The sequence below is a fragment of the Amblyomma mixtum genome, chromosome 8 (genome assembly GCF_055824585.1).
Source record: "Amblyomma mixtum isolate Tamu chromosome 8, ASM5582458v1, whole genome shotgun sequence".
NCBI classification, from domain to species: domain Eukaryota; kingdom Metazoa; phylum Arthropoda; class Arachnida; order Ixodida; family Ixodidae; genus Amblyomma; species Amblyomma mixtum.
Window position 1 is genome coordinate 85,314,226 of NC_143019.1, and position 26,151 is coordinate 85,340,376.

At 47.7% G+C, this 26,151-nt stretch overlaps 1 protein-coding gene across 3 annotated transcripts in view; it reads right to left on the minus strand.

Moving 5' to 3' along the window:
- Window positions 1-7,274: 7,274 nt before the first annotated feature.
- LOC149333276 (uncharacterized) overlaps window positions 7,275-26,151 on the minus strand; it is a 52,607-nt gene continuing 33,730 nt past the window's right edge. For all 3 annotated transcript variants that reach the window (XM_089556024.1, XM_089556026.1, XM_089556027.1), the window contains exons 3-11: window positions 23,579-23,714; window positions 22,396-22,621; window positions 20,105-20,284; window positions 18,575-18,711; window positions 15,029-15,148; window positions 13,942-14,061; window positions 10,923-11,039; window positions 9,816-10,108; window positions 7,275-7,648 (exon numbers count right to left, since the gene is read on the minus strand). In XM_089556024.1, the coding sequence (XP_089412150.1) occupies window positions 7,369-7,648; window positions 9,816-10,108; window positions 10,923-11,039; window positions 13,942-14,061; window positions 15,029-15,148; window positions 18,575-18,711; window positions 20,105-20,284; window positions 22,396-22,621; window positions 23,579-23,714 (1,609 nt within the window). In that variant the 3' untranslated portion in view covers window positions 7,275-7,368. The remainder of the gene's footprint in view (window positions 7,649-9,815; window positions 10,109-10,922; window positions 11,040-13,941; window positions 14,062-15,028; window positions 15,149-18,574; window positions 18,712-20,104; window positions 20,285-22,395; window positions 22,622-23,578; window positions 23,715-26,151) is intronic.

Genomic DNA, 26,151 nt, shown 5'->3' on the forward strand with positions numbered 1-26,151 from the left:
TTCCCCAGGGGAGCGGCCATCTTCGAGCGGAGTGGATCTGTAGTTGAGCAACCAGAGCCAGAAGTCTTCTTTTGTTTCTTCCGTTTTCTTTAGGATTCTTTTCACAATCTGAACCCCCTTCTCGGCGAGTCCATTCGATTGAGGGAACTAGGGGCTCGACATGAAGTGGCTGAAGTCGTACATGGATGCAGAGAGCAAATTCATAAGACGAAAACTGAGGCCCATTGTCCGTGTGGACTTCCATTGGAATGCCGTATCTTGAAGAGATGGCGCTCAACTTCTCAATTACGGCACTGCATGTTCTACGAGTAAGCTTCTCCACTTCCGGGTAGTTGGAATGGGCATCAAAATCCGACAGGTACGAGCTCCCTACGTACTGATAAATGTCGACACTTACGCGGTACCGTGCATGGGCCGGTGTAGGTCTGATCATAAAGGGCTCACTTTGCTGTTTTTACCTATATTTGCGGCAAACTGCACAACTCTGAAACAGGTTTTTGATATCAGAGTTCAGCCCCGACCAGAACACTAGGCCCCTGGCTCTCGCTTGGCACCTGTTCAAGCCCATGTGTCCCTCATGAATGCGTTCAAGAACTTCCTTTCGCATTGACTTAATACAATTCCTCTAATCAATGAGAGTTCGGACGGGAATGGCTTCATTATTCCCACAATGTCACCTTGGCCATTAATGTAACGCATCACCGACTGCAAGTCCTGATCATTCGCCGTTGCTTTGGCCAGACGGGCCAGTGTACTAGCGCTTACCAAGGTTGACATGACTGCAACCACGTGGACTTCCACATCTTCCCTGTCGTCGGAGTGGTCCTTAGCCTCTATCCTTGGAGCCCTTGACAGCATCTCTGCGAGAAAGAATTTCTTTTCTGGTACATACTGCAGTTCAAAATCATAAGCCATAAGCCCCAAGAAAAAACGTTGAAGCCTGGGTGGCACATCACTGACTCCTTTCGCTGCAACACCAATCAGTGGACGGTGATCAGTCTCGATAATAGTTTTACGTTCGTATACGAAGCGATGAAATTTTTCACAGCCGAACGTTACTCCTAACGCTTCCTTTTCAATCTGCGAGTACCTCTGCTCTGAGCTGTCCTTTACACGCGAGGCATAAGCGATTGGTCGCCAGTTTTCACCGTGGTGCTGTAAAAGTGCAGCCCCCAAACCATTCTTTGATGCATCTGCCACAACTTTAGTTTCCCTGGCTGGGATGAAAATAGCTAGGAGAGGCGCACTGCTAAGCATGTCGCAGATAATCCTCCACTCACTAGCTTGGTTTTCGGTCCACTTCAAGACCGAGTCCTTTTTGATGAGGCTGCGAAGAAGCGTAGTACGTTCTGCGAGATTGGGCAAGTACTTGCTGGAATAATTTGCTACTGCTAGCATTCTGTGGACCGCGGCTTTAACCGTTGGACATGGAGTCTCCCTCAACGACTGCGTCAACGCTGGGTTAGGCTTTATTCCATCGTGGTTAATGACGTCACCCAAGAATTTAATTTCAGTCACTCCAACCTTGCACTTTTCGGCATTGAAAGCTAAGCCTGCTTTTTCTGCCACTTGCAGCACTTTCCACAGGCGCGCATCGTGTTCTTCCCGAGATCCCGTGTCCACTTTGAAGTTAACCATCTGGTCATCCACTTTCGCATGCACTACCCAGACCACTCTCGCGTCGATCATCGAGACTGTTACATCGAGAATGTCGAAGCTGTCTTGCTCCTCGCCAACTTCTGGGATTTGCGGGCCCTTCTTGCAGCAGGCTGCGAAATGGTTATATGAAACACGTTTTGCCGAACGCAGGGCATCTGCCGTGTGTTGCGTGTAAACGATTGCATCTGGCGCATTTCCAAGATTGTTGCTTGTTTCGCATCACTTGCTTATCGGGCTGTGCCCATGGTTCTTTTTTCACCGCGTGGGCCGCTTTGCAAACCTGCCCAGACGCTTCTTGACTTGCGCCACGTGCTTATCGGGCGGCGTCCAGGCATCATTTTGCAGCGATGCTGCTTCCTCCGCTTTGCAAATCTGCTCAGCCTTGGTAAGTGTCAAGTCTTTTTCTTTGAAAAGCTTTTCACGCAGTCGTGGTCTACTGGTGCGAAACACTATTTGGTCTCGAATTAAAGAATTAGCTAGTCTCGAAAAACTGCAGCTTCTTGCTTGTTTTGTGAGGTCCCGCAAGAAATGCTTGAATGACTCCCCTTCGCCTTGCACTCTTGATCGGAATATGTACCGCTCATAGATTTCATTCTGTTGTTCTTGGCAGTACTCCTTGAATTTCTTAACAACGGTAGCATAATCTTGCTTGTTCTCGTCCTCGAGAAAAAGAAAGTTGTTAAATACCTCCAATGCGTCGTCTCCGGCAGTGCTGAGCAGCAGTGCTCTTTTGGCGGCCTTGGTTCGGGGTTCTTTTGGGAGATTCCGTTGCTTCCAGAAAAAGCTCGAATTTCTGCATGAACAATTCCCAGTTCTTGGCGATATTCCCAGACAACAGTAGTGGTTGAGAAAGCTTCAGTAGTTGCTCCATCGTTTGTCGGTCGCTGCAGTCTTATCCTCAGACGGCAGGCCCCCAGACGTGAGCTATCCCACTTGTGACACCATGTATCAGTCGAAGTGGCCAGCGAACAAATGCCCTTTATTGCTGAACGTACAGTGCTTTTATAGCCGAAAGGTTGTGGCAACCAAGGCGCGTATGTAATCTAGGCGAGCACGATGAATCGCCGCACCAGGCATGGCACGTGCGTCATTCCCGATACAAGCCACGTGTGAATGCTAATTAATTATTGCTGCCTAGCAACAAGCACATTAGGACTGAATTGCGTATCAGGCTGTAGTGTCCGCTAGCCAATTAATTGTAGGAGGAATATTTGCGGACGGATAAGAAAAGCACTTTTATGTCTACTTTCCCGCTGGAAAGACGCCATATGAATCAGATCTGAGAATCCTGGGGGCTTGACTCTATCCACACGTGTAGATAGTGCGTCTAAAAGGGGTTGTCGAATTCGGCCTGGGAAATAGGAGAATATTTCTAGAGTAGTGGCAACTATGCAATCCGGTGCCCGGATGAAATTAGCAAGTTAGCAGGGATAAAGTGAAACTTTATCCCTGATGCTTTATCCTGGTGAAAGGTTAAAATTTATGGAGGATGGGTGAGAGGAAATGCGTGTTGACGGATTGGACAAGTCCGCAATTTGATTAAGGTGGCACTTTGGGCTAGTTGTTGTGTTATAGGGCAGAATTACTGTGCGAGAAAGATAGGACTCAGTAAAGAACAGGGACGTTTTTCCCGAGCTATATTTTTTGCATTTTTATACTGTGAATTGTGCATTTTGATATTTTTGGGTGGTGGGTAGGCAACACTGTAGACTCCATGACACAATAACAAAAATATTTGTAAATAAACATGTGGTTCAGTTAATATCTGAGGGCAGACCGGCAGAAGGGAGCATTCGTTTTTAAAAAGTTGTTCTTTCATGCTAGAACAATATGTGAGCTGGCATTGGAACTCCAAAAGTAAAAATGGTGCCTGTATTCAATTTTGATTTCAGTCATTCAAATCTGTAAAAAAGGGTAAGTGCAGAATTCCCTCTCCTGTCTGCACTTTCGAACGAAGGCATAAACGAGCGAAATCTTTGCCTCTCTAGTTGAGTCGGGTGTGTTAGTAGTCAGATTTAACTCCTTAAAACCAGCCGGAAGACACAACACACGAGAAGAGCACAAGAGGAGGCTTGACTAACAAATGAAATTTTATTGAGATTCGCATCTCTTTGCGAGTCATCTTTTACCACTTTCCTTCAATAAAATTTCAGTTTTTTAGTCCATCCTCGTATTTTGTTCAGCTCTTCTCTTGGAGCCGCCGCGGTGGCTCAGTGGCTATGGTGCTCGGCTGCTGGCCCGAAAGACGCGGGTTCGATCCCGGCCGCGGCGGCTGAATTTCTTTGGAGGAGAAATTCGAGGCCCGTGAACTGTGCGATGTCAGCGCACGTTAAAGAACCCCAGGTGGTCGAAATTTCCGGAGCCCTCCACTGCGGCGTCTCTCATAGCCTTAGTCGCTTTGGGACGTTAAACCCCATAAACCTACCAACCTACCTACCTCTTCTCTTGTGTTGTGTCTTCCTGCTGGTTTTAAGATGAATCAGTCATAACTCGCCCAGCAGCCAGCCTTGCTCAGATTTAAGCAGTTTGAGAGATCCTGGCGGAAAATTTTAACCGTGACGCCACCTAGCCCGTTCAGCAAGTAGACAAAGCAAAAAGGCATGTGCCCTACTTTAACTGCACAAATGGTGTTAGTTGTTGAAGAATGTTACACAAAGGTGCAGGAAATAGATTGTGTTTTCCGCCCGGGGGTCATGAAACTCAGTATGAGACCTGCGTGGATCGCGTTTTTCCGATGACCTTTAGAACACGGAAGAAATAATGAATGCGACTCAAAAAAGTCTTGCTCACTTAACAAAATATAAAATTGCCAAAATTGTGCCAAATATGAGCGTGTTTTGTCAATTGGAGGGAAGCTGTTAAGCTTCTAATATGCGCCATATTTCTCATTTGTGTCATTTTTAGAGCACGGGCTCTAAATTACTATTCACTGGAGCCAAAAACCGCTCTTAACGTAGCGAGATTAGCATGTAATTTAATTTCCGCAGAAGCTCTATTTTTTTTTGGTATTGTGATTTTGCCCAAAAAGGTCGCGCAAGCAAGCAAGTCGAACGGGGGTATTGTTTTATGCACTCCATTTATGTCCATTCGTACCAACAGTTATTGCAGCGTATATGTTTCGTCTTTAAAGGCTCATGATTGCCCGCACACCCCCATGAAACGCAGAAAAGTGTAGGAATTGTGTCGCACCAGGGGCAGGTGTCAGGGTATTGAGCAGGATATATTTTGCTGTTTTTATGCAGGTTTCTAAATGAGTTGGTAACGGAATCCGCTCGTTCTGCGAGCGCGCCCATTACGCGAGTAAATACTGTATGCACTAATTCTAGTTGCGTTCTAGCATGCACCATTTCTCTTCCATTTCGTCTGTCCCTTTGTTCCTGCAGTTCGCTTTCCGTTGTGAAGAAGAGGGGGCGCATTTCATCCAGTGGTGCTCGTTGGGTGGCCAGTGTCGCCCCTTCGACGCCGATCTAAAGCGGCCAGATATGGCACGGCGTCGGTATAGATCAACCAGATATGCACGACGCCGATCTAGGCAGACCAGATATGGCATGACGCTGATCTAGAGCGGCCGCATACGGACACGCGTCTTCCGACGAATCGAAAACTCTCATGAGCCGTTGGTCGCAGTGCGTTTTTGAAGCGAAAAGCTTCACTAGGCTCGTCAACACCGGGTCTGGCGTGCACCGTGATTAATTGTAGCCACAGCTGCGCATGCGCGAAACCGAGCGACGTCAGGCGGAGCGCAGGCGGCAGCTGCTGCCGCAGCCGTCGTCGCCGCCGCGCACTGACTCGGTCGTCTGAGCGTCGCCGCTTCTCCCCCTAGCCACCGTTTTACCCTTCGGCGCTGCCGCGCGGTCGCCGCCGCCGTCCCAAGATTAGAAGGTTCTTTCACAAGGCGTTGCGAAAACGCGTGCGCGGCGGCCATAGAAGAGGCGGCCATCCTCGCCACCGTTTCACCTTCCGCCGCAGCCGTGCGCAGTGCACATTTGAAAGCCGGGGCACATAAGGCGTGCTTGCCGATAGAACAGGCGCAGACACTCGCCATGGAAGGAGAAGAAGAAGCAACAGTCGGACGGCGCAGAAACACCGATCCAGAAGTGGTAGCTTGGGAGTTAGCTGAAAAGCAGTGAGAGCTTTTCGCTTATCGAGGCTTAACCCTAGCTAAGCCACAGCCAATTTTTTTTTTCTAAGGAACCTGCCGACCAGGTCGATCTCTACCGAAATGATTACATTCTAGCCTTTCTCTGTAAATCGGCGGCAAACCGGCCTTCTCAATAAGGATGTCACAAGTTTAAACCGAATGGCGGGAACATTTCTGATAGAAAAATGAGCATTTTGCAGCGGGACAAATGTCGACATAAACAGAAAAAGGCAGAGAATTAATCTACTGACAGCGATAATTGGATGAATTTTTCATCAGAGTGTCTTCATATGCTGCGATTTTTGTGACAACAGCGATGTATTGGAAGTTCCAAGGGAACTTGGGCCAAAAGTGATCGCAGATGCCTACAACGAAACAGCTAGGAAAATCATATTAGGTGGATTGCGCTTGGCAGGTACTCTGAGGCCATGAATAGCACCATAACAGAATTCGTCATACTATTCTACATATGTATCTTCCCAGCGCTGGGGAAGAAACAGATCAGGGTGGGAAGAAACACATCAGGGTAACGAAAAGGCTTGAAATTCTGGACGATGAATCGAGCTTTGTACAGCAAAGTCAGAGGAGTGACGTAAAGAAAGACTAATGAAGGCAGCCAGGGCTGCATGTTTGTTTATTGATGATAATGATACAATGCAGCCAAAAGAAACAGTTTGCACTTATTTTTATCGGAATTTTGTAATCAATTTCTTTTATAACACCGATGCTAAGTGCAACTACCTGTATCAGGTGGGGCGCAGTGTAGTGCTCAGATTATCACCATCCAGTGTTTAGTAACATGCAAGAAATCTCCGAATGCGAACACTCGCAAATTTTGCCTTGATCAGTGCAGCTGAAGGACGTTAAATGACAACTGCACTTTTGGGCGAAGCATCAGAACGTAATACCCCGTCAACACCGTGGCATACAGGTGCTTCTTGCGATGCGTTGTTTTGCCTAAAAGTCTAGCTAAATAATAAGCTATGCGAGTTATTGTCTGGATATCGAATCGCACGTAGCTGCTCTCCCATGGACGAAATAACGAACAGTATTTCAATATATGGCATATACACTGAAGATTGCCCAAGGTGAAATCTGTGCAGAATAGAGTATTAGAATAAAGGAAAAAGCTTGAAGTAATAGGTGCTATCCATGTCGTAATAAAAGAGAAGGTGCATGAATATCAAGGCGAGAAGTGACATCCGGCAATGGCGTGAGAAGTTGAATTGCGTACTTCATTGCCATTTTGTTTTAAGAGCCCAATAACCGAGAAACACGATTAAAGTGGAGTTCGACATCGGCCGTTTGAAAACATCACAATTTTCTAGAAAGGCAATTTCTTAATACAAGCACATTTAAAATGTCTGGTTCATTAACACCGTGAAATTTACAATTAACCACATTGACGGCAAATTTTATGACCATTCGGGTAGATTTGAAGAACACTGAGAATTTCTAGTATTTCATTTTTGTTTCATGACGCAGATTTACATCGACAAATATGCTTGGACGGAGAGGCAACCCCATCTTGGCACCGCGGGTTCCCGAATTTCAGACTTTAGCGGTCGTCAGCGGGGAGAGGAGGGCGAGCTCAACCACCCCAACTCCGCAGAGTCCGGCATCAGCAACGCAGTCGAGTCGGAGCGCCGCTCCTCACTCGACGAAGCACCGGCGCTAGGTGCAACCATCAGCGGTAACCTCGTGCGAGGCTTAGGGCGCGGCGGCGAGTCGCCCATCTCGGGGTCCGGAGCGGGGCAGTCGGGCTCCACAACCAAGGGCGCCAAGCGACGTGGTCGGGGCTCGGGCCGAGGAGGTGGACTGTTGCGCTTGCGTTCGTCGACGCTCGGCCTGTAATTAGAGATGGGGCAAGTGGCACCAAGGCTACTGGGTTAGTGTAGTTTAGCAATGTCCTTTGAAGTACAATTCTTTTTGAACGTTAGCGGTCTTAGTCTTCTATAGTTCTCATTTCGCGTCGGTATCGTCGTCCGAGCCGCGCGCATCATTCGTCTCAGCTTAGGAATTCACTTGCCTACGAAGACATTGTGAAAGCACTGCCCCTATGCAGCCTAACTCGTTAAACTCGGCGAAAACAACGCGCCTCTGCGTCCAACAAGTTCGCGCTCCCGACGCCAATCGGCATTACGTTCTGCAGCTTGTTGGCGCTGGTTTCGTTGGCACTCGGGCATGACGGTGAGCTAGAGAAAGGAGAGGGCGGGATTGTTTTTTATCTAATTATATCGACTTGGGTTCCCAGATTTCTGAAAAAAGTGGGTATAGAATCAAGACGCAACCGTGATCTGTTCTAAAATATACAGTATAAATTGCTCGCATTTGCTTGCGAGATTTGGCTGAAAACGGCACTATCACAAGGACGGCCGAGGCTGCGATCTATCCTTTTAATGCGATAGCATTAGAGCCCACATTCCGCAAAAATGACGTGTGTGTCATGTAGCTCGCTGAATGGTCGAGAGAGATCACATGACCTTGCGTCACCATGGCATCACAACTTGGTCACCATGGCAGGTGGCAACCGACCCACCGGACTGAGAAGTCCCATGACCCGTACTTAAGCAATCTGCCCACCACGGCGGGTGGGAATTAAGTTCATGATTTCTTGAGAGGGGCCTGGAGACCTCGTGACGTTATCACAACCTGTATAGGGAAGAAAGAATAAAGCGAAGCAAAAAAATAGCCGGAAAATTTGATTATAACTAGTTTTTGGCTTCGGCTACCGATGAACGCGCATCTTATTATGTTCCTTCCGGAGAATGCCGACTATCTTTTTCAGAATAATTTAAAAAATCAGGGAAAAAGAAAAAATGAATTAAGAAATTTAAAAAGAACGCAAAAAAGAGGATCAAGGAGAGAAGGAAAAGAAGCAAGGAAAACGATGGAAAAAATTGGCGTGGTTTTAAGGTAGTTAAGACAAGTAGACGTGCGAAAGGATGAGTTTAGACTAATTGGCCTATGGGGTTGCTTTGCTGGGTCAGTGACACGCCTGGCGACGGTACTAGACAGATGAAACGGATCTGTTCGCTCCGCAATTGGAAGTTCATGAAAACGACGATGTGCGATGCATAGTGCGATAGTGTGCTGCAGTTTAACACGAGGCCTGATCGGCTGCGGCGATAGAATAGCGCTCTCGTGCAGTGGCCAGCGAAGGTGATCTGTTCGAGCCGCCGAGGGTTCTGGACCCAGTACCGGCAAATATCTACTTTATTATTGCATAGCCTGTCGCTATGCTGGGTTTTGACAAGGTCACACCCAATATCACCTTCCCATGAGCAAGGTCACTCTCCCATGATCAAGGTCATCCTGAACGGCACCCTCCCATTGGCTAGAACTGGCGCGACAGAGGCCTCTCTCTCAATGACAGAGGGTGTCGCCATTTTCAGTGTACGTTAAAACAGAAAGCTAGAGCATTCATCTGCTCCCCGAAAATATTAGGGAGGTTTTGCTTGGCGGAGACAAGTGAGGTAGACACATATCGGGCTACCTTATGCTTTCTGCGCACGGGTTGTGGCAGCCGTGTGGTTAGGTGGGGAGCTTACTTGGCTCGGCGAGTTCGCAGGAGGCATGGGGTTATCAGAGATGCGTCCATGCTGTAACACTCTAAACAAGAATACGCCTATATATGGGAGCATAAGGTAGGAAGCTCTCCTCTAGCACGCTCCCTTTCATAGAAAAGAGTGTGATAGACGACAGCTTACTCTCCATTTTTAATACTTTTTGTTTAGAGGGTAATCTGTTTCCGCTACGCTGAGACCCTCCATTGTCATGACGGTAGGCCGAGGTAGTGGCTATCGCGGACATAATGTCTATAGACATGCTAGCAATGCGTGCCAGACACATGTGTCTCTTGAAGTTAGCACTCTCACTGCCCGAGATAAAGGAGGATACTTAGCCAGCAATTTGTACTGTTTGAGTATCAAACTTCTCAGCGTTATTGCATGTGCCGACAGTATTGTGATTCTGGGCAAGAGTTCTCATAACACACGCATAGTGAAACACTTACGACCGGCTCTTCGCCACTTTGTGCGCTTCCAGCAGGGCCTGCGGGTGCTGCAGTCCGACCAGGTGGCGCAGGCGCAGAGGTTCCCGGCTCTCGCAGGAGGATCCCAGCTCGGTCGTGTGGCCCGTGACGAACACCTCGGAGGCGGCGGTGGGGGGCCGCGGGGGAGGATCCTGCTGCTGCCTGATCTGCTGGCAGATGTAGACCGTCTCGTCCAGGGTCGACGCCCCGCGAAGGATGGCCGACCGCTCGCGCAGGTAGTGGGCGTTGCCCGCCATAAGCACCTGCGCGTGGCACTGGCCACGCAAAGCAAGTGGAGAGCTATAGATTCCTCAGTTATTTCTTGAGACTGTCGGTAAATTATGTATTAATTGTGTTTACACCTACAGTATTCGGACAAGCTGTTAATAGGCAGTTAAAGATAAGCTATGGAGCCATTTCCGTGCGTCTTTTTGTATGAAGTCTGCAGAGAATGTCTACAGAGTGCGATGGTCATTCCTGTAGAGACATGTCGCTCAAAGATCACTCATTACGAGTACACATAGGGCAGCGTTGAGTTCGCCTGCTTAGTTATGATTCTAACTTCATTTGCCACCTTTCATGAAACACTCTTAAGTACAGCCCTAGGAACACTGCCATGTGTCTGCACTCTCAGTATCCGAAGTTTCCTATTGCAAAAGTATTTCTTTTCGTTTCCTCAGAGCAGGAACAGCTGCACTTTATCTTTTGAGTTTTCTTACGCAATATGCAAACGGGCGCAGCCTTTCCGGAAATATACAGAACAGTGGTTTTCTACAGAGGCCGTGTACTCTGCTCAAGTTTGCATTTCTACCGCTCAATGTATCTCGAGAGGGAATGGCAGTGCCATTTTCACGCCTAGGAATTTCAGAATTCACAGCGGGGCTAGAAGAGTGTCTCTGCACAGTCCAGAAGCTAGCGTGATCTACTATTTTGGAAATGTTTACATGTCAAACCTGTGCATCAATAACAACGTTCCAGGGAGGTAGCACTTGGCTTATTCAGTTTTCCTACACAAAAAATAGGTAATTCCTAGCTCTCCAAGAGCAGCAAGGAAAAATAAACTGACGCCATCGCATGAAATTGGTGCACCTTTAGCATCTGGGTGTCCCTGTCGCTGTCACCGTACGGTGAGGCGCCCAGGCCAGTTGTCGCCCGGCTGATGGTGCTGCAAGTCTCGGTTTGGACCGCCGATGTCCGTCGAATAGTCTGGACACGGTTCAGATGAAATTATTAGCAATTTCCACAGTAGCCCAAAGTTAAGCCATTGATCTTCAAAGTGTCATAGCGTCGCATCATCAGAAACCCCAAACTCACAAAAATATAGCAGGTCAAAGAAGTCATTACCAAAAATAATTGTGTTCCTTCTGTGCTAAAAACTTTGGCAGGTGATGTTTCATCGCAATGCTTGTAAACAAGCACGACTCGCTGCTTTTTACTTGTGTATGCGAGCAGCAAACGTCACGAAAAATTCCTAGAAACATTTGCGAGAAACACCAGCAGCGAATACTCTCCGGTTATGGCATCGGTGTGCTCATGCCTATACGTGGTGGGATCAAATCCCGACCGCAGCGGCTCATTATTCAGCGTGGTGAAATGCGAAATCGTCGGTGAGCTGTACGATGTTAAGGTGCAATAAATACACTTTACGTGGACAACCTTAGCCCCTCCTGCACCTTGACCACCCACGTAAAGCTGGGGATAATAAACTCTCCTCCATTATCATGAGCATGTACCCAAGACTATGATTCCAGAAAGTAGAGGCAGAGATTCGAGGTGGGATGCTGTGCTTGAGTTTAGATACGGCGTCTAGAAGAATGCGCTTGGTACTAAGCGCTTAGATGTCAGTTGTGCGATAGGAAAAAAATAAAGCGCGCACAGGTTTGGCGCTGAAAAGCAGTGCTGAAGTGGAGTAAAGAGAAAATAGAATAGACCAGGTGGAGTTTGTGCTCACGTCGTTGTTTTTTTATTACACACTCCAGCACCATGCCAGCGTAAAAAAAAAAAAAGTCAAAGCCATCTAAACGAAGCATTGGTCATTTGGGAATGCTGGTCAATACATTCATCATGACCTCTTCCCTACGAGTATTCACATTAAAAAGAGACTCCCAAGACTCCCAATTTTGGACAGCATATTAAAACTGGCTTATTTATGCCTGGAAATGACACTTTAGGGTTTAGGCGAAATCAGAAGCCTGGAAGGTTATCTGAATGACTAAGATCTTCTCCATGTCGCCTCCGGAGTGTCTCAGTGCGCTGTTCTCGGGCGCTTAGTTTTAATAAATGTTATTAATGACCGGCAGAATAATATATATTCTAACATTAATTTGACCGAGGTTGACTGCGTAATCTGCCGCCCTATTCATAGCAGAATCGACGCTTTCACATCTAAAATTCTAAGACGTTTCCAGATTTACATTACATTTAATTTTAATAGATATGAACGAAACCGCAGTCACCGAAACCAAGTAGCATAGAGGAATGTTTCTTTCCTTTTATAATTTTTTAGCCTTACTTGAGGAGAAATTAATGGTGCAATTATTTTACCCGTTAAGGAGGAGCCTCTTACACAATATATCTATGCTTAGGTGACGTGAAAAAAAATTTTTTTTCCTTCACTAGGCATTCCTTAGCATTAGATTTTATTCATTTCATTATTGCCGCGTTTCGTTCGTTCCGAGGACACGCTGCAGGTTCGACTACAAGCGGCGTATTAAACTAGGCGCCAGCTGACTTTGCTCTACGAACTGTAAGAGCCTCCATTCCGTGAAGTTGATACGCTTATCCTGCAGTGAAGTAGCGTGTTTTGACAGTGCTCATTATGCTCTTAGTGCTCAGCCGCAATATAAAGTACCTGTTTCTTTAGTACGACAAGGGCTGAGCCAAGACAGCAGGAATTGGATAAAATGGGCCGTGAGACATCAACCAACAGAGCGCATTCGCAGGAAAGCCTCTTACCAGGGGAGTTCATGATGTAAACAGCGCGAACTACAAGGGACAAGAAAAGAAGGGACACAGGACGAGCGCTGACTCGCAACTAAAAGGTTTATTCACTGAAACCTCCTTATATGAAGAAACAATCAAAGGGAAGAAACAACACAAAAAATTAAAAACCATGAAACGCACATTCGTCAGGTGCTCCCGAGAAAATTCATCTCCCTATCGCATAGGAAAACAGATGGTTTGCTGACGCAATTCAGTTGATCCCCTGCGATGTGAAAAGCCTCGACAACTTCTCGTGTCGTCTGATCACTGTGGGTGTATAGTACACGTGTTTGATTGAATAATGCAGTGCATTTATTCTTTTTCTTTTTCATGACTTTACATTCTAGACAATGTCTGACCAAATGTGAAAGGTGAAAATGTGAAAATTTGCCGTTTTGCCATATGTACACCGCGTCTCCCACGGACTAAAGAACGTAGCAAGTAGGTACAAAGTTGGCGTGTTTCTTTCAGCCCCCGTCAAGCTCAAACAGATATGCCCTGCCATTGAAAGAAAGAAAGAGGCCAAAATGAAAAAAGAAGGATGTGGCGTTGCGCACAGGGATAAGTTTGTGGCCTGTAAAACATGTGTTGTATACAGTGTACCCCTTTCCTGTGGAGCGCGTTACATTGGTCAGACCGGGCGTTGCCTTAATAAGCGCCTACAAGAGCACAGGAACAACTTAAACATTGGTGATGACCTTTCACATTTGGTCAAACATTGTCTAGAATGTAAAGTCATGAAAAAGAAAAAAGAAAAAATGCACTGCATTATTCAATCAAACACGTGTACTATACACCCACAGTGATCAGACGACACGAGAAGTTGTCGAGGCTTTTCACATCGCAGGGGATCAACTGAATTGCGTCAGCAAACCATCTGTTTTCCTATGCGATAGGGAGATGAATTTTCTCGGGAGCACCTGACGAATGTGCGTTTCATGGTTTTTAATTTTTTTGTGTTGTTTCTTCCCTTTGATTGTTTCTTCATATAAGAAGGTTTCAGTGAATAAACCTTTTAGTTGCGAGTCAGCGCTCGTCCTGTGTTCCTTATTTTATTGTCCCTTGTAGTTCGCGCTGTTTGCATCATGAATATCTACCAACTCGCCCAACTGAACGTTTTGCTTACCAGGGGAGACTGTCCCTTCAGTTCAGAGGCCACCTGAACAGACTGTTCCCTTGTGGCACACATCTCCCGGCTGGGGCTGTTGCCTTCGTGTGACTCTGGGATGGGTGAAGGACGAGTGACCTGTGGAAAGAAAGAATAGTTTCTACGGCATAGGACTTACAAAGCTACAAGTATGCAAGTATGGAAGAAGGAAGAAGCTGCAGATGCAACTCTGCGCTCTCGAGAAGCAGGGGCATAGGAGCAGATATAACTTGGTTGCGCCTTGATAGACTAATGGACTAGGGGGCCTGGCTCCTGAACCAGAGTACGTTAGCTCCTTTTTTCCCTCCACATGGACGTAATGCATGCAGGAACATATAGCCATGAACTAACAGTAGAAATAACTGCATGTCTTCTCAATCATACGTGAACTTTGGCTGCCATACTCACAGGGTCGCAACACATATACCCAAAAGCTAGAGCTAGCGACCTAGTAATAAATGGAGGGTATAACATCAAAGGAATATATGGGCACACCTTAGATGCACACCGCATGGGCTCTAAACCACAATGACAAAAAAAGAGCATATTGACGTACACGAATAAAGAAAGTCCTCCAAGCAGGCATGTAGCTAGGAAATTTTGTTGCGAGGAGACCAAGGTGCTTTCTTGCATCGGGATGATCCGAAAAAAGGGGTATATGCCCAAATACGAAGGAAACTCGGGTAGGGAATAGGGTTGACCTTGATTTCGAGGATGGCCCGGGCCCCTCTCCGGCTCCTCCTTTTATACGCGCCTGTCTCGAAGTGCGTATTTTCTCCTTTATTCACTTCTATTTGACGTTGATTTCGTGCTATTGTATTGTGCAAAATAAACCCCGAAAAATTCACAAGCTGTGCGCATTTTTCGAGCAACTGTTATTAAAGATGAAAGTGAAAGCCACCATTGACTAATGGCTACTGTTCTCTGTGCAATTTGCACCACTGCAGTGTTTCCTGGAGGCTCCCCGGGAGATGATTTCACAGCCTACCGCCCTCATTCACCTGCTACCTCTTTAAACACAAGGGAGTCATCTCCACAGAAGAATCAGAGTTGAAAGCCACATTACTTTTCCAGGTTTGGGCCGCACGTCGAGCACACTGTCACCGGCGGCAGCCGGCGACGCAGTGCGAGGAACTTCTGAGTAGACGGCAAAGGAATCGCTGCTCGTCGCTGGGGTCACCCAAGTCTGCGAATTAAAGAAATTTGCAGTCAGTGATAAGTAGTTCTTAATACTGGTTGCTGCAGGGAAGAGAAAATTTCATTTTTAAGGCGCGAAGGCGCGAAGAGAGAAAAGGCGCAGCCGTTCAAATAGAAAAGAAAATGATGAAGCGAACTATTGAGCAAATGTTATTTGTAGTTATGATGGCAAGAGTCTAAGCAAAACATGAGGGAAGAGTTTATTTCATTTAAGGATGTAATAAGTATTCACATAAGGGTAGCAATGTGGCAGAAAAAGAAAGATACCATTTCAAGAATATCTAAAGACTCCCCATAGCCTTCTGCCGATAAAGTCTATAGAATTTGTATAGGAAAATCTTATAGTCTATAGGCAATACGAATCCTATACACTGTCTAAAGATAATGTATAGATCTATGTTCATATTCTGTATCTCTAGAGACTTCTGTCTCTAGAGAGTTGGTAGAATGCAACTAGACAAAAGGAAATATCTACAGGAAGGCAATAGGTTTCATAAGAAATCTATAAGCCCGAAGAAATTGTATAGATCTATGGCCATGCACTTTTCGTAGACCTTTGTCTCTAGACAGTCTATAGACTGCGAATAGACAAAAGGAAATATCTATACGAAGGTAACAGGGTTTATGAGAGGGCTATAAAAAGTCTATCGACCACTTTGATAAGGATGCACCACTTCCTCGGAATCCTTGCAGCTGAAGAGAAATTCGTGGTCATCCGGAGCATGATCCTGAGAAAACTGCGTATCCGGGACGGCTGCTCTACAAGCATAGCTGTGGACATTCCATATAATTTTACAGTTCTCGCTGGGATACGCATCCACATTAGAGGGGATCCTGCAACGCATCAACTGGTGTTCAAACATGCGGGTGCCTAAAATATTCTCGGAGGTGAAATTGGGATGAAAGTTATTGCTTGATGCTCTGAAATGCTTGTTTTGGGCTCATGGCATCAAAAAAAGAAGATAATTTTTGGCATCCGATGTATGGCGGCGAACGAAGAAAAAGCTGGGACCCCGTCTAGAAGAATATGAATTACGATAGCTGTGCAATTTTATATTTCTGCAAAGCTGCTTTGAATTGAGCGAAGATGTAAAAATAGAAATTTCCGAAGTGAGCGATAAATGAGAAAACTTAGGCGTATGGAAGGCTTATACATTCGAAATGATACAGAAAAAGAGAGAGAGAATACACTTCATTTAGCAGCTTTAATGTTAGCCGCTCCGCTGCTAGTGGGCTTATCGCAAGTGGAAAGTTGTTCTAGCAGCTGGTCGGAGGCGAGCCAAACATTGCACGAAATAGGGGGCAGTTGGCGGTAGTGCGGTGATTGCACCTGTAATGGGCCTTCAAAGGGTGAGTGCGAATATTGCCATAGTGTTCTCTGCATTTGGGACATGTGGGTACGGCCCGCTAACGGTACAGGTATGCCCGAGCTGGTGTGTGTAGGATATTAGGATGACTTTGCTGTAGGAGACGAATGGGTGAGGTACCGGGTTCAGGGTGAGGTGACGGAGTGGTCAGCCTATTTTCCTGAAAGTTGTCGTAGTGTACGTTGATGTGCTTCAAATACTGAAGAGCCTCTAGTTCAGAGGACATGTATGGCCAGGGCATCCCAGGTGCCCGGTGTAAAGTTTCGCAGGCGAACTGATCTGGCGGTCGTTACCTATAATCCTGGCATGACCAGGAGCCCATTTAATCTAGATTAGAGTGGGTGAGAGCACTGTCAGGGTGCACATGCTCTCTTCGCAGAAGCGAGACGGAAATCTGCTCATTTGAATGGCTGGGATAGCTGCTTGAGAATCTGAGTTATTTGTGCATTTCTGCAGTTTGGGGGTCAGCTTTGCGGCATCATGCACTCTAGTACTATGGCTGACCTTTTTGGGCTGACTTGCGCCCGCAAAAAAAGTGAATCACTCGGCGGCGGCGTAAGCAACACGCGTGCTCGGCGGAACCACGAAAGCCCGCCGCTCGCGGCATCGCTCAATTTAAAGCCAGCAAGGAAACATCGCGTTAACAGATCAAGATCATCTACAGTAATCTAGAAAAACGTAGATGCAGCTCTTCATGGCTGTGATCAATCGAGATTAGTCCGGTCGCTTCTCGCGCCACAAACAAAATTAACACCCCTTTCCTGCGGCCTTGAGCGCGAACGAACGGACACTACAATGATACGTGGCAATATTTATAGAGTGCAAGTTGACGGGGGGGAGACGAGGATGGACTCAAAGACTGTCAGAATGGTTAAGAAACGTGATGATTGCAATGCTGCTGCACTCGGGCAACCAAAGGCAGCGCCTGTGCAAATGAGATTATGGTCAACACAATACACAAAGGACTGCGAGAGGGCTAGGGCGACGGCTAATCCATGCGCTCATCCTAAGAAAAATTCAGTACTCCCTTCTGTACATTCATACCGATCAAGCGCAAAAGTCTAAAATGGAAGCTGCGCTTAACGCCTTGTGTAAAGACGCCCTCCACCTCCCCACTGAAACCTCCAAATCCCGTCTCTGCTGAAAAGGAATGTTTCTGTCGCTTAAAAACCTCCTTCAACAACTCAGAGAACAGTGAACAGAGCGGCTGTCTAATTGAAAGCAGGGCATTTAGGTGCGCCAGTAGGCCCTATTCACTACAGTAGACCTCCCCTCCATTGCAAGGGACCCCCTAACAAGTCCAATATTTGCATAGACCCTTTACTCCGAAATCTCCGAAGACATGAGGACCGACATAGTGCACAAGATTCTCAATACCGACCTTCTCCGGCCCATAGAGAGAGCGTCAACAGGAAATGACATGGAGGTGTGTTCGCAGCTTCTCTGATCGTTCAGGATCTGCTCCCAAAGTGAGAGATCAGCGCCGCCAGAAAGCGTCTCTGTGGAATGGACTGCGGTTTGTGACGACAAGACAGAAATGGTATGCTAGCTTGCACGGCATGTGTGCGCGAGGGGCGGCAAAGATGTACAGTTGTGTGGGTTGTCAATAGACGGGACAAAATAAGAAAATGATTTCTAATTTAATGAACTGTTTTTTATGCTTGCTCCTAAAATTTTTCGGGTGGAATAGCTTGACTGTGTGCGCGCTCGTGTCTGTAATTCGTTGTTTTCGCTATAGGAATGTCATAAATAACCTTTTAAATAAAAATGCTCTTCACTGCAACAAGCGCCGCAGGGACCCTCTAGAGACTTCTGCGAGATAATAAGAAATTACTAGGATGCTGCTCTATCAGCCCGCAACGGCACCATGATGCTTGAACGTCGAATAATGCATTATTTGACGCTAGTGCTGCACTGATAAGCATCAAACATGCTTAAAGCTACGTAGAAGAATTCTTTCAAGAAATAATCCTCTGAATAAGCCGTTCTTTCTGGTGGGGCGGATGGCGGTCATCACGACGACAGCTGTTTCGTTCCAGCTAGCTTACTTGTTCGTTGTCGGAGTGTCCTGTTTCAAGAGGACTGGGAGCCACGACTACGGCCGGCATTTCCCAGCCCAGTGCGACCGTGTCACGCACCGAGGCCTGGTAGTCCTCCAGGCGAAAGAGTGAGACACAGCTGGACGCTGCAGAAAGTGTCGTCTGTTGTTGACGTAGGTCACGCTAGTACGTTCCTGTATTCAGAAAAACTTAACTCTACAGCTCGTGTTGCGAAATACATCCTCTCCTATCTACAGCAGCATTGCTCATTTACTGGAGACGTTGCATGGGTTTCCCATCGGTCATTTATAATGGCGAAAGAAACACTGAAAGCCGTGTCTTTTACTTTTCTGTTGAAGTGTCTTTGTGGTTTTGTAGAAAGTTCTGAGTTGCTTTGTGCTATTGCAGCAAGATAAAAATTGGCTGCCCCTTTACTGCTAGGGTCACTAGTATTCAGGTGGTTTTGTACACCACATTAGTGCCACCATATGCACCATGTGTGCGAATACAAAATAATGTGCGTCCGCTATTTGCATGCTCAAGAATAAACCATAATGGGCATTCAAAGAGTGTAGAAATGCAGCAAACACTGCTTTGACTGCAATAGGCATATCTTGTGCCTCATATCTCACGGTTCCACATGTACGTTTGGACATTTTTATCATTTTTTTACATACTTCTCTGTGAAAGGAAGTTAGGTAACCTGTAAGCTGAGACAGAAGCCAATGGACGCTTAGTAACATGGCCTCAAAGAAGTCACCGCATTTTCACAGATATCCTTCCAAGAGGAAAGCTTTCGTTTAAATATTATCTGGCCCACACACAAGAAAGTTAAGCCTGAATGTGAATAGTCATCATCATCAGCCTGACTACGCCCACTGCAGGAAAAATGCCTCTCCCATGTATCTCCAATTAATCCTGCCCTTTGCCAGTTGTGGCCACCATATCCCCGCCCACCTAACTTTCTGCAGCTCCCTGTATGCCTTCACTTGGATCCACTCCGTTACCCTTAAGGGCCAGCGGTTATCTTGCCTTCGCATTACATGCCCTGCCCAAGCCCGTTTCTTCCTCTCGATTTCGACTAGGATGTCATTAACCCGCGCTTGTTCCCTCACCCACTCCGCCCACCTCCGATCTCTTAACGTTACACCTATCAATTTTCTTTCCATAGCTCTCTGCGTTGTCCTTAACTTAAGCTGAACCCTATTTGCTTGCTTTTACGTTTCTGCCCCTTAGGTCAGTATCGGCAAGATACAGCTGTTGTGGTTGCTGCTGATGTTGTTGCTGTTGCAATTAAGGTGAGTGCTAAACTGCAGCAGAATCGTAGCAGCTTCCGCTGGCAACAGTTCTATTCATATTCAAAATAAGTACTGTCTTCAGCTAAGTGCACACGATGGAGCGACACTTTATATATTTATCCGCAGGCACACGATTGCATTGGGCGCTGTATCAGTTATAGTACAAGTTTGCTGTTGACTACGCGTTAATTGAGTCACGCATTTTGCCCGATTTCGGGTGTCAAGTCTGCATCGCACCCACCGTCGCTCTGCACGCCTGATCCCCACTCGGGCAGCTCAGCCGCTGGCACGGGCATCTCTTCCGTGTAGGCTGATAGTAGCGACGGCAGCAGTGACTCCGCGTGGGGAAGCTCCGAAGTATGGCTTGGATTTTTATCTGCTTTTGAGGCGGAATCCATTACTTCCGGTTCAATCTGCGGTGCTGTAGGAAAAGCGGAGCCGTCAAATGTGTGCGTGTGGGGATGTGGAGTTGAAAGCGACACAGAGAACAAACGAGGTTGGCGCGTTCTGATCACAGATAGAGAACTCTTACCGAAAACGGCGCCTTTGTAAGGTAGAGCAAAGAGCGAAATTCAGATGCTGCCTCAGTGGCTGCGTAACTTCCCAAGTTACGCAGCCACTGAATTTTTCGAATTTTTCGAATTTTTCGCGCGAATTTCGCAGGCTACGATATGCCGCTATCCATATGAAAACGGTGGCAACCACCTGGCCTTTTGGTAAGGACGTGGCGAGTTGAAACTGTTTAATGGCGGAAAGGTTCTTAAATTCACTTCTTTTTCGGCTATAGATAACACTTTTGCTCTTGGACAAACGTCCAGGCAACCATAAACAAATAGAGAATCAATGTTTAACGACAACATTAAGTAAATTCAGTTTCCCTTAGTGCTCCTTTATGTTCGACAGCTGCAACATACGCTAAGAGGGTCGCACTAGTGAAGGTCTCCGGTCTTAGTTTCGGCCCCCTGGAGTTTTAACGTCCACTGACATCGTACAGCATAAGGCTGTTTCTGCGTTTTTCCATCACCGATATGCAGCCGCCACTAGCGGGAATCGATGCCGCGACATTGCGCTCCGCAGCTAACAACACACCCGTACAGTCATTACAGAGGATGCAAGAGTAATGACTATGGACATGGGCTGTCCGCCTGCATGAAATAATTACAAAACTACAAGTTATTCGTTTTAACACGAAACATTATGCGCAGTACCGATCTAGGGCGCAGTACAGGTATACGCAGAGCTATAAGCAGTAGAGAACTTTTGCGAAATACATATTCGTAAGGTGACGCCAAGGAGCACCCCATTACAAAGCAGGGCAGGTAGGGGTTGTAGCCTCCTGTTTCCAACCGCCCTTCAAAAAGAACACGACATTAAAAGGAATACGCGTAAGGCAGTGCTTCCCTCTACCGGCCTCTAAGTGTATCCAATCCCAAATGTAGTTTGGGCGCAGTATTAATGAGAACAGTCGTTCTGTTCCATAGACAAGATGGAGTTGCAACGGGGATGTCGAAAGTTACTTTAGAGGGCGGCAATCAGAGGCTCTATGGACTTATCCTATGGTGTCTGGTACTGCCCAGAAAGAGCTACCAGTCAGATGAGATACGGAATCGGCGTCCTCTAATAAGCGCTAGATTTCCTGAAGCTGCGCTCGTGATACGATCGCATCATTACTAACACTCTCATGAGCGGTTGCTATCAGACCTGACACATAGGGCAAAGGCCAATGACGGCTGCAGGCTTCGTAAATTCCAGAAGTGGTAGACGACCGTTTCTTTCCGAACGCAGATATGGCACGACAGCTGAACGCGTGATACTGAACAGTACTTGTTTTCTTATCAGTGCGCGAGTGGAAGGTTTCACCAATGACAGTGGCTAAAGAATGAAGTGTTCCACAAGAGGATATGGCGAACGCCAGAAATGAGGAGTGGGCCGTATTTACCCGATCCGTAACTCGTAGAGTACGGAAAGTGCAGGTTACAGCGATCAGAGAGGCTGAAAGTGGTTACAGCGGCAGGGATGACGCGCTTATTGAACGGCCTAATTACATCAGTAGGATAACTGCACAGCTTAATACAATTTTAACGAGTTGTATAAGGGCGCAGATAGCTAGCCCAAGAGAGGCAATCATAGCGCGTTCCGCTACTGCTTACCGCTTACCGCATACCGCGGTCCGCCAATACGCACGCGTTGATTGGTAGCGGCCAGACCCGACGCGCAAGGCACTCACGCGTTGTTGGTTTATTGTTGTCAGGAATATAGCGCCATCTGGTGCCCTTGCGGTGATCAGCGCATCCACAGAGGCGTAAACTCTCAGTTATAGAAGGACCTTACAATGGCGGCTCGCTTTGCGCGGTGAACGGTAGCATAGCGGTGGACGCTGTGCTAAAACTATAAAAAATGTTCGGTCCTGCGAAGAAAACGGAAACCAAAGGACCTGGGTTCCTGCGTAACTTCGTAAAGCTCCGTTTTTGTGTGTGTGTGCTACACTTTAGGCATGAATTCGTTAAAGGAAGAGCGCAGCGTTGCTCTTACCTTCTTCGCAGAGGCAGGGGGTTGACGACACGCCTAAGAAGCCAATCTCCGGAACAATGGTCTCCTCGGCATGTGGAGCTGGGGGACGCACTTTGTTGAAGCTGCGCGGGCTAGCCTGAGGTGGCGACGCGGCAGGGAAGCCAACCTCTGGTACAGTGGTCGCGTTCGCAGGCGCAGGTGGAGTGGGAGACCGCGCCATGTCGACGCTGCGCTGGCTAGTCAGCGCCTGGCAAGATATATTTTTGAGCGTAAGTAACGTGAGCCTAACCTCGTTTCGAAACCAAAAATCGAGAGAGTTGTGATAAGCATGATATCTTTTTTTTCTTCGCCCTTGGTATTATCCTAAGTATAGGATGATATTTGTAACGAAATTTGCTAATGTACTGTTGTATTGGAATAGCTGCATGGCGCGGATAATCTAGAGATGAAGCAGATAGCACTTGCAAATGCAGGGGGAAATTTGTTTGCTGACACGAAATTACTACGAGAATCGGCAATGATAACTGAGGAACGCTTGCGCTTGATAGCTGCATTTCGGAATGCACTATGGGTCAAGCCCAAGCCCCTCATTCCATTCCTTCACTCCTTCGCCGTTCCGCGTGTGGCCTCTCCAACTCGGCTTAACACGGCAAATGGGCGGTCGTTAATGTAACGACAGCCCTAACGTTTCTTTCCACGGGTTCGCACGTATCTTCAAAAGCAACCGGATGTCGTACTAATTTCTGCCTTCTTTGTGCCTACAAGTGTCATCTCGGCTATTTTAAGATGGGTTCGTGCGACGTCTTCGAGAATGCGGGATGACAACGATTGTTTCTGTGGCGTGATGCTGAATTGAATTCTGTTGGGTGGGCTTCTAAAGTCCCGAAGCGGCACATGCGCTTTGAGGGACACCGTAGTGGAGGGCTCCGGAGCAATTGCGCACCTCTTGGTGCTCTTGAAAATGCGCTAACGTTAAAAAGCGCACAAGCCTTTATGTATTTCACCACTATAGCGCACGGACACTGAGGGCTTTGAAAGGCCCAATTACTGAAGCATTTTATTATTACTTAAGCTATATTTTTTCTCTAACGAAGCTGACAATTACAGGAGGAAACTCTTTAAAGTCATGAAGAAGTCCAGGTGAGGGCGCTTTTTAATTGGCGGGTTTTCCCGAAGGGTAGCATTCATCCCATTCAGTGTTTACCTCATTTTGCTGTAGACGCATCCGGCGGAGGCCGAGTAGCGTCTTCACCCGCATCCGGTCCTGGAGCTCCCGCATGAAGGAATCGTCCACGCTGGAGCTTCTCCGGCTCCTTCGTGATCCGGCGTCCGCAAGCACTCTGCATTTTCCGCGCAAGATTCTTTATGCGAAGTGACGGCAGAAAAGTGCAGGGAGTATTAGCGATATGGTACAACAGCAATGGGTCCCAACGTAATCAAGCGGGCGTGCCTTAAGGGGCTGTACCGGAGTAGTTTCAACAGCGTAGGCGATGCGGTGTATAGAAGGCGTGAGAAACTTCGTACTTGCTGCAGCTTATCACTTGACCTTCACCACATGAAGTCATGTGACCGTGAAGTCACCGTCGCGTTAGCGAGTAGCCGTTCTAGCGGGTCCTCAAAGTTGTTGGCGGAGTGTCTTCGTCGCATCGCAAATCGCAAAAGCACGGTCTGCTGCGCTGTTGACGCACTTTAAGGAGAAAATAAAATCACAGAGGTATTTTAGTGCACGTTATAGTGTGCATTTGATTTGTCTTCATGCATCCGTCAGTGGTTTACATACGGGTGCATGTGGCCTACACGCGTGCCCTACACGTACCCTTCCAGAATTCAAAAACAAGGTTAGCAGCTGCTGCTAGAATGAAAATATACTGACGGCAGTCTGTTCAATGCAAGAAAAAAGGAAGTTGTCCTGCAACAATAAGAAGATATTTCAATTTTGAACACCATGTGGTTTGCGTGAATCATCACTTATATTTAAGCTCCGTCATGAATTCCAAAGACTGCTCGAGTGGATTTCTTTCCTGCTCCTTAAGAAGCTCGAACAGCTGTCAAGCAGTTTGATATTACGGTTTTGTGTGCGCACTTATCGCTAACGCGGCATCGCAGTTTTCGACGCGGCATTGTAGTGTCCGCTGTCCGATAAGGGAAAGCTACGGGATCATTCTGCCACTGCGAAGTAGTCGGACTTTTTCTGTTTTTTTTAGAGAGCGCTAAGGCCTCGCATCGTAGGTTCTGTTAGACACGTTACACCACAAGACGCCTTCCTACTAAGCCGCCGCGATGGCGCAGTGGTTATGTCGCTCGCCGCTGACCCGAAATACATGGGTTCGGTCCCGGCCATGGCAGTTGAATTTCTATGGAGGCGAAATTCTAGAGGCCCATGTACTGTGCGATGCCAGTTGTGGGATATACAGATATCCCTCGCCTGCCCGCGCCGAGTCACGAGACGAGAGCGCAAGCCGCAGGGAATGGGGAGAGGAGGGCACCCGGCAACTCTCCTCACTCTCAGCTCGGACGTGACGTCACGCCTACGCTCTGGCATCTTAGGAACGGGGTGAACGACCCCTCTTGGTTGCAACCGGTTGCTCAAGGGGATGCAATGTCGTAGGGGTTTAAGGCGAGCTCACGCGGGAAAAAAGGTCTGTCTAGTCTCTCCTCTCGCCGTGGTGACTGCCCGATTGCCCCGCCGACCCCGTCTCCTGCCCGCGCCTCCCTGGATTATTCAACGCCGGTCGACGACGACCTGGTAAGCTGCTGAACCATATATTATCGGATAGAACATTCTTCCGCAGTGTGCTTTGCCTTGCGCTAGGTTAATAAACGGTTTCCTAGCGTACTCTGTTCGTTGCCTACTTCGTCCGAACCCGCCGTGGCTGTGACTCTGCGCCACGGGTTGGGGACACGAGAACGCCCGCGCATAGCTGGCACGGAAGCGCGCCTTCCAGGCCGGCTGCTCGCAGGTGACCCCATATCTTGGCACCCGAACGTGGGGCGAACTAGGCATTGAGCAGTGTACTTTGTTGGAGCGCACGACTGTCGACGCGCTAACAAAGGATGGCAGCTGATAGGCCTGACTTCCAGTCTTTGTTCATGCTGTCAGAGCTAGCGGCACAGAGCCAGGGCTCCCTACTTGACTTGCCTTTGGAAGGCGTAAATCTTGAGTATTCCACGCGGAATAGCCGAGTTGCATTTCCGGGCGCGTCGGCAGGACTTAGGCCTGGTACGGAGGGCACCACATCGGGCACCTCGCCGCTCCGTGGTGCGAACAATGGGGCACCTACGCCTCATTGTTCGACGCCATCAGCGGCTGCGCCCAACTCCGGGGGCGTTAGTCCGCAGTCATCCGAGGTGCTCTTGCAGAACGCGATGCAAGTTATGCAGAGCTTAGCGGGTATGTTGCAAAACAATTTGCAAGCCCCGGCCCAGGCACCCCGTCTTAGGATAGACGTACCTACCTACACGGGATACCATGACAGAACAGGGGCTAATGAGTACCTCGACCGTCTGCTGCATTATCAGCAAGCGACAGGAATTGCAGACGCCGAACTGCTCGCGCGTGTTGTGCCTGTCTCTTTGACGGAGCAAGCGGCCCGCTGGTACCGACTAACCGGTAACCGAGCGAGGACAATGGAGGAGTTTAGCGCAAGCTTCCGCGACGAATTCCTCCCCGCAAACTACGAGTGGCGTTTGAGGAGGGAGCTGGAACTCCGCACCCAGCACCCCGACGAGTCTTTGTTAGAGTACGTCCGAGCGATGGACGAACTGTATCGCCTCGCT